General features: G+C 32.9%; 1 protein-coding gene across 1 annotated transcript; it reads right to left on the reverse strand.

Annotated features, from left to right (window-relative positions):
* Positions 1 to 11,744: 11,744 nt before the first annotated feature.
* Positions 11,745 to 16,340, reverse strand: LOC111985457 (uncharacterized). Its single transcript, XM_024017101.2, has 2 exons — positions 14,891 to 16,340; positions 11,745 to 13,273 (listed from the first exon to the last, which is right to left on the reverse strand). Exons 1-2 carry the CDS (start codon positions 15,596 to 15,598, stop codon positions 11,972 to 11,974), a joined length of 2,010 nt encoding a protein of 669 aa, XP_023872869.1. The 5' UTR covers positions 15,599 to 16,340; the 3' UTR covers positions 11,745 to 11,971.
* Positions 16,341 to 16,689: the final 349 nt, after the last annotated feature.

Here is a 16,689-nt window from a genome sequence, read left to right on the forward strand (position 1 = left end):
TCAATTCATTTAACTTCTATAAACTAAACATGCATGGCCAACCTAAATGAGCTACTATAAGGAGTATGAAGCCAAACGACTTGTGCAAAGGAACATTCTCAAAGCAAGTGTATACATAATTCAGTTGGATTAGAGGTTGAAGCCGTGTTGTCTTTGGAAGCATCATCAATGGTTGTCAAGTCTATCAGAACCTCATCAGGAAGCTTGGCCTTATCTCTATTTTTTAATTCACTTGGAAGCTCATCCTTATCTCTAATCTTCAAATCAGATGGGGAAAAAGAAACTACCTTATCAGATAGAATATTGGAAGGAACCATCACACGGTTTTTATCCAAAATAAAATTATCAGATTTTGAATTAGAGACAAAAACAGTGTTTGTTAAAACCTTATCCCTCCCAAAATTCGAAACTTTATTAGAAATAGAAGATATCACCTTTTCCAGCGCAAGACAAATTGTTTCACTACCTGGAATGGTGCTTGACTGTACTAGAGGCTCAGCTTGTGTATGGCGGTGATGTAAAAATTCCTCTTTACCGATGTCATTTTACAAATTTTACATTTAGATACAGCAATTTATTTTATATTTGCTGTCATTTTACTTATGAAACAATTACGTGTCTAAGTTACAGCAATGCTAGTAATAGCATTTTTGTGAGTGAGATAGTGGTAGAGAGTAAAATGACAAGAAGTTTAAAAATATAAGGAACAAAATGATAGTTATGAAAACTTAAGGACCAAATTGAAAATGTGACCAAATTAAATATAGGACCGGTCTTTTTACCTTAATAGGTCAATTGAAAATATTAAGTAATTAAGTGATATATAATCATACTAGTAATCAACCTTTTTCTCCAAAAAAAAAAAAAAAAAAACAAGGGTTAACAAGCTGTGCAATGCACAACATTCTAAAGTGTGATTTTACACCCCCCCCCCTCCCAAAAAAAATATTTTCTCTCTTATTTTGAATTAAAAAAATGAACTTTGATAATTATAGTAACTAATCGCTAACCCGTGTGATGCACGGGTTTAGAATTTATCTCTTCTTTGAGTAATTTTTGCTAAGAACCATGTAAATTCAAGCTTATAGAACATGTTTTTAGCATCCGTAAAATTGCCACTAAGAAACATTACATATCTAAAACACACGAGCATGTAATGTGGTTCGAGCTAATTAATACAAAGTTAGAACATCTATGTTTATAGATTATTCATGAACAAATAATTAGAAAACTGGTATTACATTTTGAACATAAGATGATAGCAATACATTTTTATCTTGTAAATTAACACAAATCAAACAATTAGAAAACATAAAATCATCTTTCAAAGATAACCACATATGTGAATCATTTACTGAGTAGGTAACTTGAAACTTTCTTACATCCTAATCCTCGTGTGTAGTACATTACAACTCATTGAGGTAATTTTTCTATGTTCTCCCCAAGGTTTTGGTGCTTCCATTTGAACCATTCACTTTCCCCCTTGATTGCTCATCATCCAAATTAAATGCTCCAATTGATCCTCCACCTTTTGGCAATCCTCATTCCTTCTTTCTATCTTTTATAAATAAAAATAAAAATCATAAGAGAAGCAAGGTCCACAGAAGTTTGGCAAGTAGTACGCCCGGTTCACCAGGTTTTACCATTGCAGGGCTAAATCATACTCAAAAGAAGAGTTTGATCCTGGCTTAGAAGGAACACTAGCTAAAAAAAAAAATGATATGCTTTTAAAATCTTAGTGATATTAAGTTAGGATCTAAGACGCAAAAATCCATCTCCAAAATATGAATGCAAATTAAATTTGTGCTTCTAAGATCTTACTGACATCAAATTTGGGTCTAAGACACAAAAATTCATCTTTGAAATATGCATACAAATGCTACAAGCACGTGATGGAGCCCCAATATTTACTTTTCCTTTATTATCCATGTGATGCTCAAATAAGCACATTATATGGCATTCAACCCAAGTACTAAAAATCATAAAGTAAAACTAACCATGCCCAAAATTATGGAATTGAATTAAGAACTTTTAGCACCAGAAACAAACCACATAACCATCAATGATATAAATAAAACTACATTTTCATCTACGGCAAAGACCTTGACGGTACATAAAACTATAATTCCATTGACTTTTGGGCTAAGCATCAGCTGCATTGTTAATATTGTTGTCATTATTAGAAAGATCCAAATGCCAAAGAAGTCACGATAATCTGAATTTTATTTAGCACAGAAAAGGTATATTCAAAAAAATTTCAAAAAAAAAATTGACTAAAGAATCGATTTTGACTAATTAGGAAATTTCAAAATGTCTTTTCAACTTAAATTGATTAATGACTTGTGCATAAAAAAAATTAAGGACTACAATATTCAACATTAGTTACATCGAAATCATCAAGAAAAAGTAAGCCATAGAGTCATAAATTTTAAGGAATCCACATAAAACCCAAAAGCTTCACTATTTTCTTTTCCTAGAGCAAGATAAAGGAATATAAGAACCAATCAATGAAGGAGATTGGGCAAGCAATAATGGCAAAATAAAAAGAAGGGATGAATATAAAATTTTAACATTGCTTTACTAACCTTTTCCTCCTCAAGTGTTGTATCCAAACAAATCCAATCTTTCTTGAACTCTATCAGATCAAAGGTCAAATCCTTTCTTATACAATTAAGATACTCAAAAACTTCTTCAGGTTGTAAATTTTCCAACATGAAGCAAATTCTAATTTAGCACCAAACAAATAAGATAAAGTAATGGAAATTTCTTTGCATTTCCATCCTTTTCATGCTTATCGATTCTAGGAAAATCAAAGTATCCATATGACACTGCTTAAATTAAACATGAAAGATCTAATTTCTTCTAATTAACTATGCTTTCACGAAAAAAAAAAAAGGATTAAAAAATTGGTTGTTTATGGCAGAACAAAATATATTCTACTAAAGTATCAATTGAACCACTGAACTCCTTCATCTCAACATGAAGCTTCTTTTCTTTTTTTGATAAGTAAACTATGAAAGCTAATAACATTTATTGTTCAAATATTTGCAACTATGAATTTTCACAAAAAAAAAAAAAAAAAAAAAAAGGAAGAAGAAGAAGAAAAACTTAACAATAATGCCAGTGGTCAGACAATTCATTACATCTCACTCACTAGCTGTGAAGTTCATTATTGTCTGATTTAAAGGTATGCGAGTGCTTGAGATCAACTGCACATATTCAATTTCTATTTAAAATATCAACTACATCTTAGGCAAACCAAAGCCCAACCATGCAGCCAAAGAAACCCACAGCCACAAACCAACAAAATTCTATGAACAATTGAAGAGGAGAGAGAGAGCAATATATAGAAAATAATATTAAAGCAAATTAAGAAGCGAGGGGATTCTTACCTTGATTCAAGAGATGTGACGGTGAGAACTAAGAAACGATGGAGAGGCAGAGAGCTAGTATACCTCCTCCTTCTCTTGGTGGTATGGCTCATTAGCAATCACAGCAGCATGATCAGCTTAAGGTTGGCTTTGGAACATGCTGGAATGGTTGAAAAAGTGAATCAAGACAATGAGAAGCCAGATATTCCTATTGACCTGCCTTCCATGGATCTATGGTCAGATCCATGCATCCAATTTGCTATTAAAACTCTTATTGGAATAGGCGTTGACAGTCCCAAAGGCACAAAATTATCGTAGGTATCAAACAATAGCTAGTATCACCTCTCAATATGGATTTGGGTTATTTATGGAGGGACACGTGCATAGAATTTGTTGTAAAAACTCTAATTGGTGTAATTCCAGTTGATTGTGAAGTTTGCCTATGAAAAAGGATTGCAATCCAAGAGTTAAGTCTAGCAGTGATCTTCTCGATTAGAGGATTGCAATCCTTTGAGCTCAGCTTTCTAGTGATAAAGAGGTTTTTCAAAAAATATGATTGGGAGGTTTCCTGCTTTGAATTGTAGAACAAAAAGGATTTGTTACTGGAGATCAGGAGTTACAGCAGCACAAAATACCCCATTCTTGTTCCCAATAATAAAAAAACTAGAGAGACCAATGAACTCCTTTAAGGCATCCCTTATCAGTTGTTTTAAAGGTAGATCAGCGACTATAAAGAGTAAAGATCATTTATAAGACAGAATATTGTTCAATTTTATGCATTTTGCAGCAAAAAGTTGCATTGTTTTTCTTCAAATCCAGCCTAAAGACCCATAAAAAAAATAAAATAAAATAAAAAGTCAAAAAAAATTAGAGAAAAGAAAAAGAGGAAATACCTTCAAATTAGTAGAGATTTAGAATCTAAAACTTGATCACTTACTATTGTTGGGGAAGAAATTGTCTTAAAAGGGAGTGGAGACAAAGGAGAAGGATATAAGGGTTTTTAGTTTTGGGGTTTCATGTGCTTCAGTATGAGTGTTTTTAATTTTATTTTTTAAATATTGTGCTGATGTAAAAATTTGTGAGAGTTTTAGAGACTTCAGTTATATATATATATATATATATATAGAGAGAGAGAGAGAGAGAGAGAGAGAGAGAGAGAGATTATTGATAAGTAGGGGTGTTCGCAGTGCGGTGCGATTTTGGGCCATTTTTAGCACCGCACTTTGCGTGCAGTTTAGCTAAAATCATAACTGCACCGCATCTTATTTTTATAGTCGTATGTGCGGTGCGGTGTGGTTTAGAGTTTAGCCAAAACCATAACCGTACTACACCTCATATTTGCGATCACATGTGCGTTGCTATGTATAAGATATAGTTTGAAATCGGTATATTTTTCAAATTTTGGGCTTTTCCCACCCAGCCCAAAACTAATTTTTCCCTTTTTTTGGGGGTAAGTTTTAAATTATTGAGCTAGTTTTTCTTTATTTTATGTTGGCTTTTCTAGTCAACATTTGTTAGGGTTATCAAAATTTTTTTTTTTTTTTTAAATTAGGGTTATTAAACTATTAATAATATATTTAATACTAAAAAAAATAAATATATTAATATATAGAGAGGGTGCAGTGCGGTGCAGTACACTGTTACTTGCGGTGTGGTGCGGTTATGCCATTTTACGGGCAATTTTGGTGTGGTTTTTGCGGTTTATGCGGCTTGATGAACACCCCTATTGATAGGTATGTATTAGGATTGGTTTTTTTAATAGATATTTATTATGAATTTACGATAATTATTTTTAATAGATATTTATCGTAATAATTCACTGATATTTATTAATATATAATTAAGATAATTATTAATAGATATTTTGTATGATTGTGTTTTAATATATATCTATTATTAATATATGGAACTATCTATTCTATTAATTAAAGAATATATGGCGTCTAAAGACTATAATTAATGATTTTTATTTTTTGAGAAAATTCTAATTGATGGTTTAAATAAAGAATAGAATTTAAACTCAATTAAAAATATATTAGAGAATATTGAAGTATAAAATTGGAGAAATGATGTACACAACATTTTTTCATTGAATTATAAGTGACAAGTTGTTATTAGTGGAAAAAAAGTAATTTCAGTGATATGTTTAAATTTGAACCACTAATAATTAACTACCTATAATTTGTTGTAAAAATATTGTAGACACAGCACTTCTCATAAAATTGTGGGACCTCAAAAATTTAAATAATAAATTATTATGAAGTAAACCAAAAGTCAAACGTATTCAGTTTTAATTATAGATTATAGACAACAATATATAACTTTTTTTTTTTTTTTTTGCATGAAACAATATATAACTTATATTAATCTTTTAGTATTTTTTCTTACTAATTAATCCTAGATTATGAGATAAATACAAATATTTGGATTTGATAGGAAAAGGGGAAAGAAAAAAGAAGAAGAAGAAGAAGAAGAAGAAGAGGGGGGGGGGGGTTGGTAGCTTTCTATTTTCCAAAGACTAAATTAATGAATTGCTTAATTTTACAATTTTCTTTGAACTGCAGAGGTGTTATAAAATGAGAGTTAATTGCGAGGATTAGAACTTGAGTAAGCGTCACCAATAGAAAAGGAAATTGCATTTTGATTGGCATAGTGAAAAATAAGATACGATAAGACTTCATGTTTAACATACCATTTTGAGAAGCCTTGTTTTAGTATTGGCATAATTCAGTGACAAAAGTTTGTTTGCAATGATCTCACGACCTGAAGGCAACCTGCTCGTGACCTAGCTTGTCCGCGAGATCCATGTGGTAGGTATTCTGGATGAGAATGCAGACATGCACCTCGCGACCTTAGGAGGTGACTAGGTCACAAGTTGCACAATCTATATACTCCACTATGGACCTGTCCACTACACATATGCCAACACACACACACACACACACACACACACACACACACACACACACACACACACACACAGACACACACAGAGAGTTGTGAGGCATGGCAAGGGACTTCAGATAAGGGTTGAAAAAAAACCTAGAAATGCAAGAAGTGTGAACTTTATTGAAGCCAAGCCTTTGTATGAAAAGAGAGAGCTTTTCCTTGAGAAAAACTAAGTTCCCATCTTTCTTTTCCATCTCTTTCATTATATTAATAGAGATTCTATAAACACCTTCCTCGTCCACAAACACAAACCTTATGAGTGAGAGAATGGCATTGGAAACATGAGAAGTCATATCCAAATCCAAATCCTTTGGTGGTTTACTGTTGGCGGCTCAACTATGATGACTCCGAGAAGCTAGGTGAAGAAAAGACTCGTGGAGTTGGTTGCAAACTGGAGTTTAAAGGGCTCAAGTACATGGGGAGATATATGCTTAAAGGGTTTATAGTCATCCATGTACAACAACTATTCATTCTAGTGGATTTTTTCAACGGATGGTCGAGGGAGAGGTTTTTATGCCTAGGGTTCAGGTTTTCCTCTTCCATAACACTTTGTGGTGTTATCTTTGGTTTGCTTCTTTGTTCTTTATTTCCTCTATCTTACTATATTTCCATGATTGTGTAGTATGGTTGGTCAGTTTGGAAATTTGCTAAGTAACTTACACTTGGACTATATTGTGTAGTTTTGTGTTAAAATCAACTTAGTCGTAAAACTGTGTTAAGGGATCTAAATATTGCTCTAGGGTGTAGTTAGCATATTTCACATTTTAGACGAAGTTTGTGCTGAATTTGTTCATTCCAATTTGGTATATTTTTAAACCCTTTCTGACCCCACTTTTAACTTATCAAAAACGAGAAAGAAAAAAAGACCTAAACTTCACCTATAAACTTTAAATTTCAGACCTGAAATTCACATATACGTGAGTGTATAAGAAACTAAGAATATGCATACAAAGAAAAATATAAGTACAGATGGTTGATTTTTCATTGAGAAGAGAATGTGATCAACCTAAAAGGTTGGTTATTCATCGCCTATTATCAAAAAACCCACCTCTTCATTAATTTCTTGATGTAGGATTAGACATTGTATCTATTCCATCGATTTCAACTACCAGTATGCCAATGTTTACCAAACAATTCTGATTTATCTTTATGTGGCATTTCATGCTTGCGTGTCGGGTTCATGTTTATTAAATAGGTCAAGATTCCTTGACCCTAATATGACCCATTTATTAAACGAGTTAGTTATGTCGACCTGTTTATCAGATATTATTAAAATTTAAAAAAAAAAAAAATATATATATATATATATATATGTGAAAAAAACAAACAAATAAATATTTTTGATATAAAATCTAAAACTAATGAGTAACTACATCACAAATAATCATTCAAAACTAAAGCATATCTCAATATCACAAATAATCAATCACAATATGTCAAAGAAAATAAATCACAATAAGTAACAATTTTATATACCTAAGATTTGAAGGATATATTGGTAAAATGTCATTTAATTAAGTGAGTTAGACGAATTAAACAAGTTCCATAGGTTGAACATTAACCCAACCCATTTATTAAACAAGTCAATCATGTCAATCCGAATATGACACGAACCCATTAAGCCTCAACTTATAACCTGCTAATTTTGGGTTGTGTCGTGTCAGGTTTGCGGGTCATGTCCAATTTTGTCATTCCCACTTTTTGTCATTCGCCTTTGCATTTAATTTTTTAATTTATTTATTTTTCAAAAAAAAAAGTTTATTTGTTTTATTCAGCATTTTAAAGTCTTACTTTTTCTAAGTTCAATTATATTTTAACTATTTTTTTTTAATCAAATAAGCAAATAAACAATTAGGGGGAAAAATCTTTCAAATGCTCTTTTTTTTTCTTTTTTCTTTTTTTTTTTCCTTTTTTACAGCAACTTTGAATCTAGAACGGTAGAGAATAAAAATTTTCATGTGCCTATGGGCCTGAGAAACTACCTAATTGCAAGAATGAGAAGAGTGACCAAGTTCAGGCCCAATGAGCGGAAGCACTTAATTGGAATTAATTAATTGAGTCATGGTACTCAATACATCAACCAACTAAAGCAGATTGTTTGAGCTAAATTGAGCATATTTGATAGCCAAACATTGATTGGTGTCTTGGACCAATGGTAAGAGCAATCAACATGAATCCAACACATATATAGTTTGAAATTTTATCCAAATAATAATAATAATACATTGATTTGAACCCTCTTCTAAAGGGTGAATTTAACACATACAAACATAATACATCACATCTAAGCCAAAAACTTGCCTTTGATTTTTCTCTTTCCAATCAAGCAACGTTTGCTGTTAGGTTTCCATTAAATAAAATAAATTAAATTAAATTTAAAAAAAAAAAAAAAACCAACAACAACAACAATATTTGGAAGTATGACTCAGAACGGAAAAACATTTGTTTATGTTTATTTATTTAACAAATGAGTCAAGCTTAATCCTAAATTTAAGGTTGATTTTAATAAGTTGAGCTCAAATATAATAATGTTCTTGTGAAGAAACTACTGAGCATGGGACTTTATGATTATATGTATAACAGTTTTAAAATGTACTTATATAGAATTAAAATTGATTGTATAAGTTCGTAAAATAAGTTCATAGGATATCAAATTATTACTCCTATTTTATAATTTATTGATAATATAAATAGTCCATTTTATAGGAAAATTAATTATATCATATTTAATAATACAAAGTTGGTGAATCTAATTTTTATAAGTTTTTAACCGAAAATCATTGACGTAATTAAATCTAGTAATCTAGCTTCAGTTATAATTTATTATTTATTATTAGCATATGTTTGTGGGATTCAGATCTTCTAGAGTTCCTAGGGTACTCTACCAAGTAGAGTTTTTTAAATCTCCACCATTCTTTTAAAAATAAATGGCTAAGATATCACCACATCATTAGTCCATTAACAAATCCCTAAATTTATCTTTCAAAAAGAAAAAAAAAAATTAACTTCTATTAACTTTAAAGTACCAAGCCTCAAAAACTCAAAATTCATCAACGCCTAGGCACTCCTATTTGAATCCAGATTCATCAAAGTTTATCTCTTCAAAATTAAATCGTACGTGGATAGTTGTTAAGCAGTTGTTGCTTTGATCAACCTGGCTCTCAAGAATCCACCTTAAAAAAAAATAAAATAAAAAATTATGGTTACATGTGTTCCATCTGTTGATTTCAAGAGAAGGGAAAATGAATCAAAAGCCTCCACATATGGGTTTCTTTGCTCTTTTGGTAAACAGCCATGGATGATTTGATTTTACTTATATGGTTTATTTGTTCTTCCAATAAACATACATGGATGATTTGATTTTGCCCTTGATTCAGGTAGGACTGTAGGAGAGCTTTTTTGTGTTTGATGATTTAAATAAAATGAAATTAAAAAAAGAAAAAGAAAAAAAGGAGATTTGATTAGACTCGTTTAGTAATCCTACATTGAGAGTAGTACTTTTTTTTTTTTGGTCTTTTGAAAGACAAATTTAAGAATGTATTAATGGATTGATGATGTGGTATAATCTCAACCATTTATTTTTAAAAGAATGGTAGAGATTTAAAAAACTCTACCTGGTAGAGTACTCTAAGAACTCTAGAAGATCTGAATCCATGTTTGTGAAAGAGGAAAAAAATTAGTTTCGGTTTTTCCATACATGACAAAAGAATAAATTAATCAAGTAACTCACAGATAAGCTCAAACTTGTTCAATAAGAAAAAAAACTAAGTTTAAACATGTAATCTGTTTTGGTAATGAGCTTGAGTTCGGTTTGTATTCAAAGTAAAATTTAACTTGTGTATTATTTTGTGAAAGTTTTACAGCAAAACTTTTTATGCAATGAGGTTTCGAAATATCATGTCAAGAGCTCAGTGACTTATCCCATCTCCCTGTTGGAAAACATTGATAAAAAATGAAATCCCCTTTCCCCCTTATTGTTACCGAAATATATATAAAAACATAATGCACATATGAAACATATACAGCATTTTGAGTTTGGCCTAAATTTTCTATTATACATTATATTTCATTAAAAAAAATTTCTTGATTCTTTTTTAATTGTTTCTCTTTCTTCACAAATAACAACCAACATCTACCATCTTCATTCATCATTGACTCAAGATACATAAAAAAAGAATAAAAAACTAAATATAAAATAAATAATGTCAGTGTCAATTTACATTGTAGTAATTATATATTTTTACATAACTTGGTCAGCTAAAATGTGATACTATTTCTATATACATGCACTCATGCTTTAAGTCTCAAGCTTTCCTGAACATCAACTCACCATAAATGTTTTCCTTTTTGGGCCTCTATGGATTTGGACAGCTGTAGACTGTAGTCGTCAAAAAAATACATCATTTTTGGATGCATGAGTCCTCCCCCTCATATGAGGGTGGATCCCACACTTTTGAGGTTCACCCTCTTTTGAGAGAGAGCACTCATATATCTAATACATGATATACCTCCTCATAGTGGCCCTCGGTTTTTTGTTATCAATATTCTATTAATAACAAATGGGTCCAGGGAAATTTGGTGAAAATTGGAAATAGTAGAACTTCTTCAGGAAGCTCCTACCTTCAAATATGCGAAGTTAACAAAACTTGGCAGAGATTTTTAATTTTTACTGACAAAAATATGGTTGGAAAGCATTTTGGATGCTAAAAATTGTACCACAAAAAGAGTTATAAATTAATATGGTTGTTGAGTTGTGAAGCCACACTTTTTACACTAATCTACAATACCAATAGGCCGTACCACTACCACTCGTCACACTTGGCCACTTCACAAAAAACCAAATTAGATTGTAACAAAACGGTAGTAAAACTATCAAGTGCTTTCTATCTCAAGTAGCACGTCTTGGTGTCTCTAACATAGAAGTTTAGAGTTTAAAATTTAAATCCCTCCTCCCATTGTAGCTATCAAATTTATCATTAAAAAAAAAGTAGTAAAATTGAAAATGGTCCTAGGTTCCTTGCATCACTTAATTTGACTTGAGTATTGATATGGGAAGTTTCAATTCTAGTAACCTGAGTCTAGGTAATGTTTCTCACTTTCAGGCCTGCTCTTAGTAATCTAATTTCACCTTTTAGCCATTAGAAGCCATAATTCCTAGAAGTTGCTTCCCAGCTCCCAGCGCATTTTCATATTTGATCTACAAAAGCTCTTTGCTACGTCAAACATTTCAGCGGGAAGAATTACAGTAGGTAAAACTTCAGATTGTTATTGAAAAGATACCAGTCAGAAAGAAATGTCATTTGATTTTAATGCAGCTCGATTGCTCATAAACAGTCCTATCATCAACAGTCTCGGCTGGTTTACTTATCTTGCAATCTATTAAAATCTAATTTTCTAATATACTGATAGATGCAACAAAGGAGGTATACAAATATTTGATCCAGGTAGTTGTTTCATATCATTATTTATACAATTGCTGAACAGGTATACATATTCTACACACAAATATTAACAAGCATGTATTTCAAATGCAAAAACCTTAAAAACCAAAAGAGAGAGATAGAGGATGAATAGAATATTTTAACAGCTCACCAAAATTTATGCTATTTGTAGCCCTTAACCAAAACTCACAACTCTTTTGTACAGTAAAATCAGGCTACTAGAGAACTCAGCTTGTAACTCTGATTTGGCTGCACATGGCCTACTGAATCTTTCACTGCAACGGCTTGTGTACCAAAACAGAAATACTGGTTCATCAACTTCTTATTAAGGGAATTTTGTCTGTAGTTCATTTGTGGTGCTTTACCATTAAATGAAACAGTTGAGCAAGAGGGTCTAGCAATATCAATATCCTTTTGTTTATCAATTGAATCAAATGAAGACACAGAAGATCTTGGTGAAGGACTTGAAGGCGATTGTGCCAGAACAGCTAAATGTGGATTTGCTTTAATAACACCATGCATTAGCCCCGCAGAAAATTTCTTTTTGGTGGATGGGCTAGGAAGATCACTCCTAAGAGAAACTGTCCTTTTATTGTTGGGAAAGTATGACATTCTTGAGTATTTCTGTCGCAGTGGGATTAGACCTTCTTCCGAGTTTTTACTTATGCTGGATGATTCCAAAGAATCATCTTCTCTTAATTCTCTACCAGCAGATTTTTTCTCTTTCCTAAGGGGCCATCGGAGTAGAAACTTCAGGCGCCTTGCAGCATAATTTACAGAACCCACTTTCTTACTGTCCGAGGAGTTGGTTGACTCAACCTGACTTATTTCACCTGAGCATGCACTCATATACGTGCTTGCCTGATCACAACTGGCATCAAACGCAATCTCAATACCTGTGTACAAGAATATCTCTGCATCAGGGATTCTAAAAGAAGTTCCAGGACTGATCCCAATACCCTGCATTTTTAGATGGGATACAAGGGCACTTCTTGCCTTATGATCCTGACAATTAGAGATCCCTCCAGCTGAAATCAACTGCTTGATTATAATTTCAGAAGATGCTGATCTTGGTCGTTGCTTGAGAATATCCAGAGGGGTCATCCCATCAGCATCACGGATGTTCAAATTGATTGATGGGACAGTCATGAGGAGTTCCACTAGATTACCTTGAATGTTCTCAATTACTGCCATGTGAAGAGCAGTTCTTCCATCATTGTTCCTTAAATTGATGATTTCATTCATGTTAGCAATGTTACCACATACCAACTGCTTCATGAGCTCAATCTGCCAGTCTAGTCTTCGGAAACTAGGGGTTCGGAAACCAGCCACTGCCATATGAAGAAAAGTATCGCCATAATTGTTTTTTAAAAAGGTTAATGAGGAAGATGAAAGAATCAGGAAGTCCACCACAGCTAAGTAGCCCCTGTAAGCAGCCACATGTAATGCTGTATTCCCTTGATTATCTGTGGAGGTGATGATATCAAAGGAAGCTACTAGATCCTTTACTACCTGCATTAATTTAATGGTCAATGTAGCAATGAAGTAACAGTTTTCATAAATGTGAAGAATGCTGCGACAAAAATGGTTCCTGCAATGGTATCAAATGATGATGCAGAATCTTGAATTATATAGCATGATCATTAACAAAAGAGACAATGCGGTCACAACTTAAGGTTTTGACTAGGACTCAAAACAGAAAACTTTTCACACAAAATTTTTGAGCAGATAAATTCCATGCAGGCTAATAACTGTAATAATGGCATCTCACATGCAATGAATATATAGAAGAATTCAATCATACACTCAATTTCTTATTCTTTTTCTTTCCAATTTTAGAATCAAGAAAATTGGTTTAGGAGAAATGTCTAAACAAAGGATAGCATGTGTAAGATATAAGTAAAACAAGGATGGCAACATTTGAACAATTTTCCAAATTATTATACGAAAATTTTAATTTATCTTGAAGGAAGCTGCTTTATTAAAAGCTTGGTAACATGAAGGGAAAGAAATGAGAAGCTGCTGAGACTCTTTGAAGCCAAAAAAACGCAAGATATAGAGCTTCAAAACCTAATGTTCTGGTCATACTTCATGAAAACGTATTACCATAGTAGAAACGTGACAAATAACAAAAGCACACTGCATAAAAAGTACAAGCTACTCCATTTGACAGCAGGAAATTACAGTAATTTAATAACTCAAATTTGCATATTTTCTCATAAGCATTAGTTATTAGTAAATCATGTCACAAACTTCAAGAATACCACATTTGCCAATTAACATCTTCAATAATATGTGAATCAAATTTGACCTAGCTAGCTTAGTTCTATGGACAATATACGGAGAAGCTATTGTGATCGATGGCATTGCATATGGGATATTGTTCCAAGTGTATATCACCTAGGATTGGATAACAGTATGCATGTGCTAGTTAAGCCCATCTAAACCCCATACCTAAAATACAATTATTGAATTTCCAGCACGTATATGACTATATGAGGTATCCGAGATGGACCAGTATGTTATAAAATGAAATTTAGATCCAAGCTATATGGATCTACTTTCTATCTTCCCATCAGCTGCATATAAATTGACAACTGCTTCAGTTCTTGGCCCACAAAAGACACATTCTTGTCACCTCAGATCTCTGAGTTTTGAGCTGTATATGCAATAACATAAATTTTGCATTTTTCAGAAAAAAGAAAAAAGAAAAAAAAGAAGGGTTTTTTCATTCAAATAGAGGTTCCCACAACGCAATAACAATGTGGGGACCAAGAAGATAGCTATAATTATGTGCCTGGATCTTTTATTTATTTAGATATTGACTACGTTCCCACAGTTTTAGTCAATCACCACCTTCCCTGTCCGGTTCATACCACTTTTGTTACCGACAAGCGAACAAGTAAACATTTTAAGCACCAAAGCCAATACATGGTTCTATTAAAGACCTAGATACAGATTATAATAACCTTAATAACCACAAACATAATAATCTTAAAGTCTGCATAGTTAGACAAATTATTAGAAACAACTAGGTGGTAGCAACCATACAAAATAGCACTAAAACTACAAGAATGCTGGGATCAATGGCTCTATCATCTGATAAGTAAATTGCATAAGAATTCTCACCTCAACCTGTCCTCTGCCAGAGGCTGTATGCAAGATTGTACATCCCTGAGCATCCCTATAAGCTAAAATATCACCACAATCAGCAAGAAGCACCCTTAACATCTCCAAATTCCCTCCTCTAGCCACAGCATGAACAGCTCGGTTCATCATTTCCCACCTAAAGTCTGGATTAATTGTACCCAATTGCTCCTCCAATTCACCTCCACTGCTAAATCCACACCTTGGTGAGAGAGCAAAATCAAGCAAGAGTCTAAATACCTCAGAATTCTTACTTCTGGCTGCAGCATACAAAATATCAGTAACACCATACTCTCCTTCTCCAAACACAAGAAGAGGGTCTCTCTCTATCAATTCCTTAACAAAATCCACATCCCCAGCTGAAGCAGCAGTGTATAGAAGCCAACCACCATAGCCAGCTCTAATGAGAGAATTGTGACCCCTCTTTGTTTCACGCTCATGGAGGAGTTTCCTAGCAACCTGAGAGCGACATTTAGCAACATCATCAAACTGAGCCTCATCGTCCCACACGGTTTCAAGGCGGCGAATTCGACGAAGGGAAGTGAGCTTAATGAGGAGATTGGTGTCAAGGTGAAGAAGCTCCCTGACCAAATCATAGAGGCCATTGGCAGCTGCCCAATCAATAGGTGAAGCATACCACCACTGATCTCCAGTGCTCTCCCACCTCAGAGGAAAATATGAAGGTGGCATTTTGACTATGAAACCAGCTTTTCACAGCTATTTAGTCCGAACCCAATTCAATTAAGAACAAAAGGGTCACTTAGAGCTTAGAAAGTGAAGGTGTAAAAACGCAAAGAAACTGATTTTTTTTTCAAATGGGAAAGTTTTGAAAAAGCTAAAACTATGACGAATCCTGGAAAAAAAGAATTAAAAGTAGAACCTTTGACACAGAATACTCCGACAACTGAAAGCAACAAAGAGCAAAAACAATTATACTTTATAGAGAGATAGATTGAAAAGGACAGTAGATATTGTGAAAAGGATAACTAGGAAGGAAAGAGGCTACCATTATTGCTAATATGAAGCTAGAGAGAAAAACAGCAGCTTAAGAAACCGCTTGAATACATATAGATACAGTGCTAAAGAGGAAAGAGCTAGAGGCATGAAAAAGTGAATGTATTTGCATTTTGCACGGCACAAAAGAACAAAACGAAAACGACCACTAGGTCGTAGATTTTTGGAATTTGGAGGAACCTTTTTTTTTTTTTTTAATTTTATGGTGGAGAAAAAAGTTAGTCTGAAAGCATAGAAAGATCAAGATTCCTTTGATTTTTGGTCCGTGATCAGAACCCAGAAAACAAGTAAGATAGATTGAGAGAGAGAGAGAGAGAGAGAGAGAGAGAGAGTTTAATAGAGTACTATTAATAATAAGTAGGTGACGGGCTAAACTAGGTATAGTCACACTAGTGTCACACAGTTTCTATTCTAAGTGGATTTTCTGTTATTTTTACAAGGTTGTTTCAGTTTCGAGGGAAATTTCAGTAGGTTCTGTTATTTATAGTTGAGTGTATAAAGAGAGAGAGTATAAAAGACAAAAGACAGGCCACTCTAGTTGTTGGTTTTTATGAGCTTTTATGGTATTTTTTCTTCTTCTTTCGCCTTGTCCTTCAGAACTGGTTCCAATGTTTCTAGCTGTAATAAAAAGAATTTGAATAACAAAAACAAAAAGCTTTCACAAGAATTAGCACCGACTGATCATGAAGGCAAAATCCTAGTGATAAAGGTACTTAAAAATATCATTTTTTTTTCTTCTCCACAATCATACTATTACTATTATATGA

Source organism: Quercus suber, unplaced genomic scaffold (assembly GCF_002906115.3).
Source record: "Quercus suber isolate HL8 unplaced genomic scaffold, Cork oak 2.0 scaffold_113, whole genome shotgun sequence".
Taxonomy (NCBI): Eukaryota; Viridiplantae; Streptophyta; class Magnoliopsida; order Fagales; family Fagaceae; genus Quercus; species Quercus suber.

What these genes read in the sequence shown, in the direction of transcription:
- LOC111985457 (XM_024017101.2), bottom strand. Translation starts at nt 15,598, where the DNA reads ATGCCACCTTCATATTTTCCTCTGAGGTGGGAGAGCACTGGAGATCAG. An exon ending in CTGGCAGAGGACAGGTTGAG is followed by an intron (nt 13,274 to 14,890) that starts GTGAGAATTCTT and finishes AAATTAATGCAG; the next exon opens with GTAGTAAAGGATCTAGTAGC.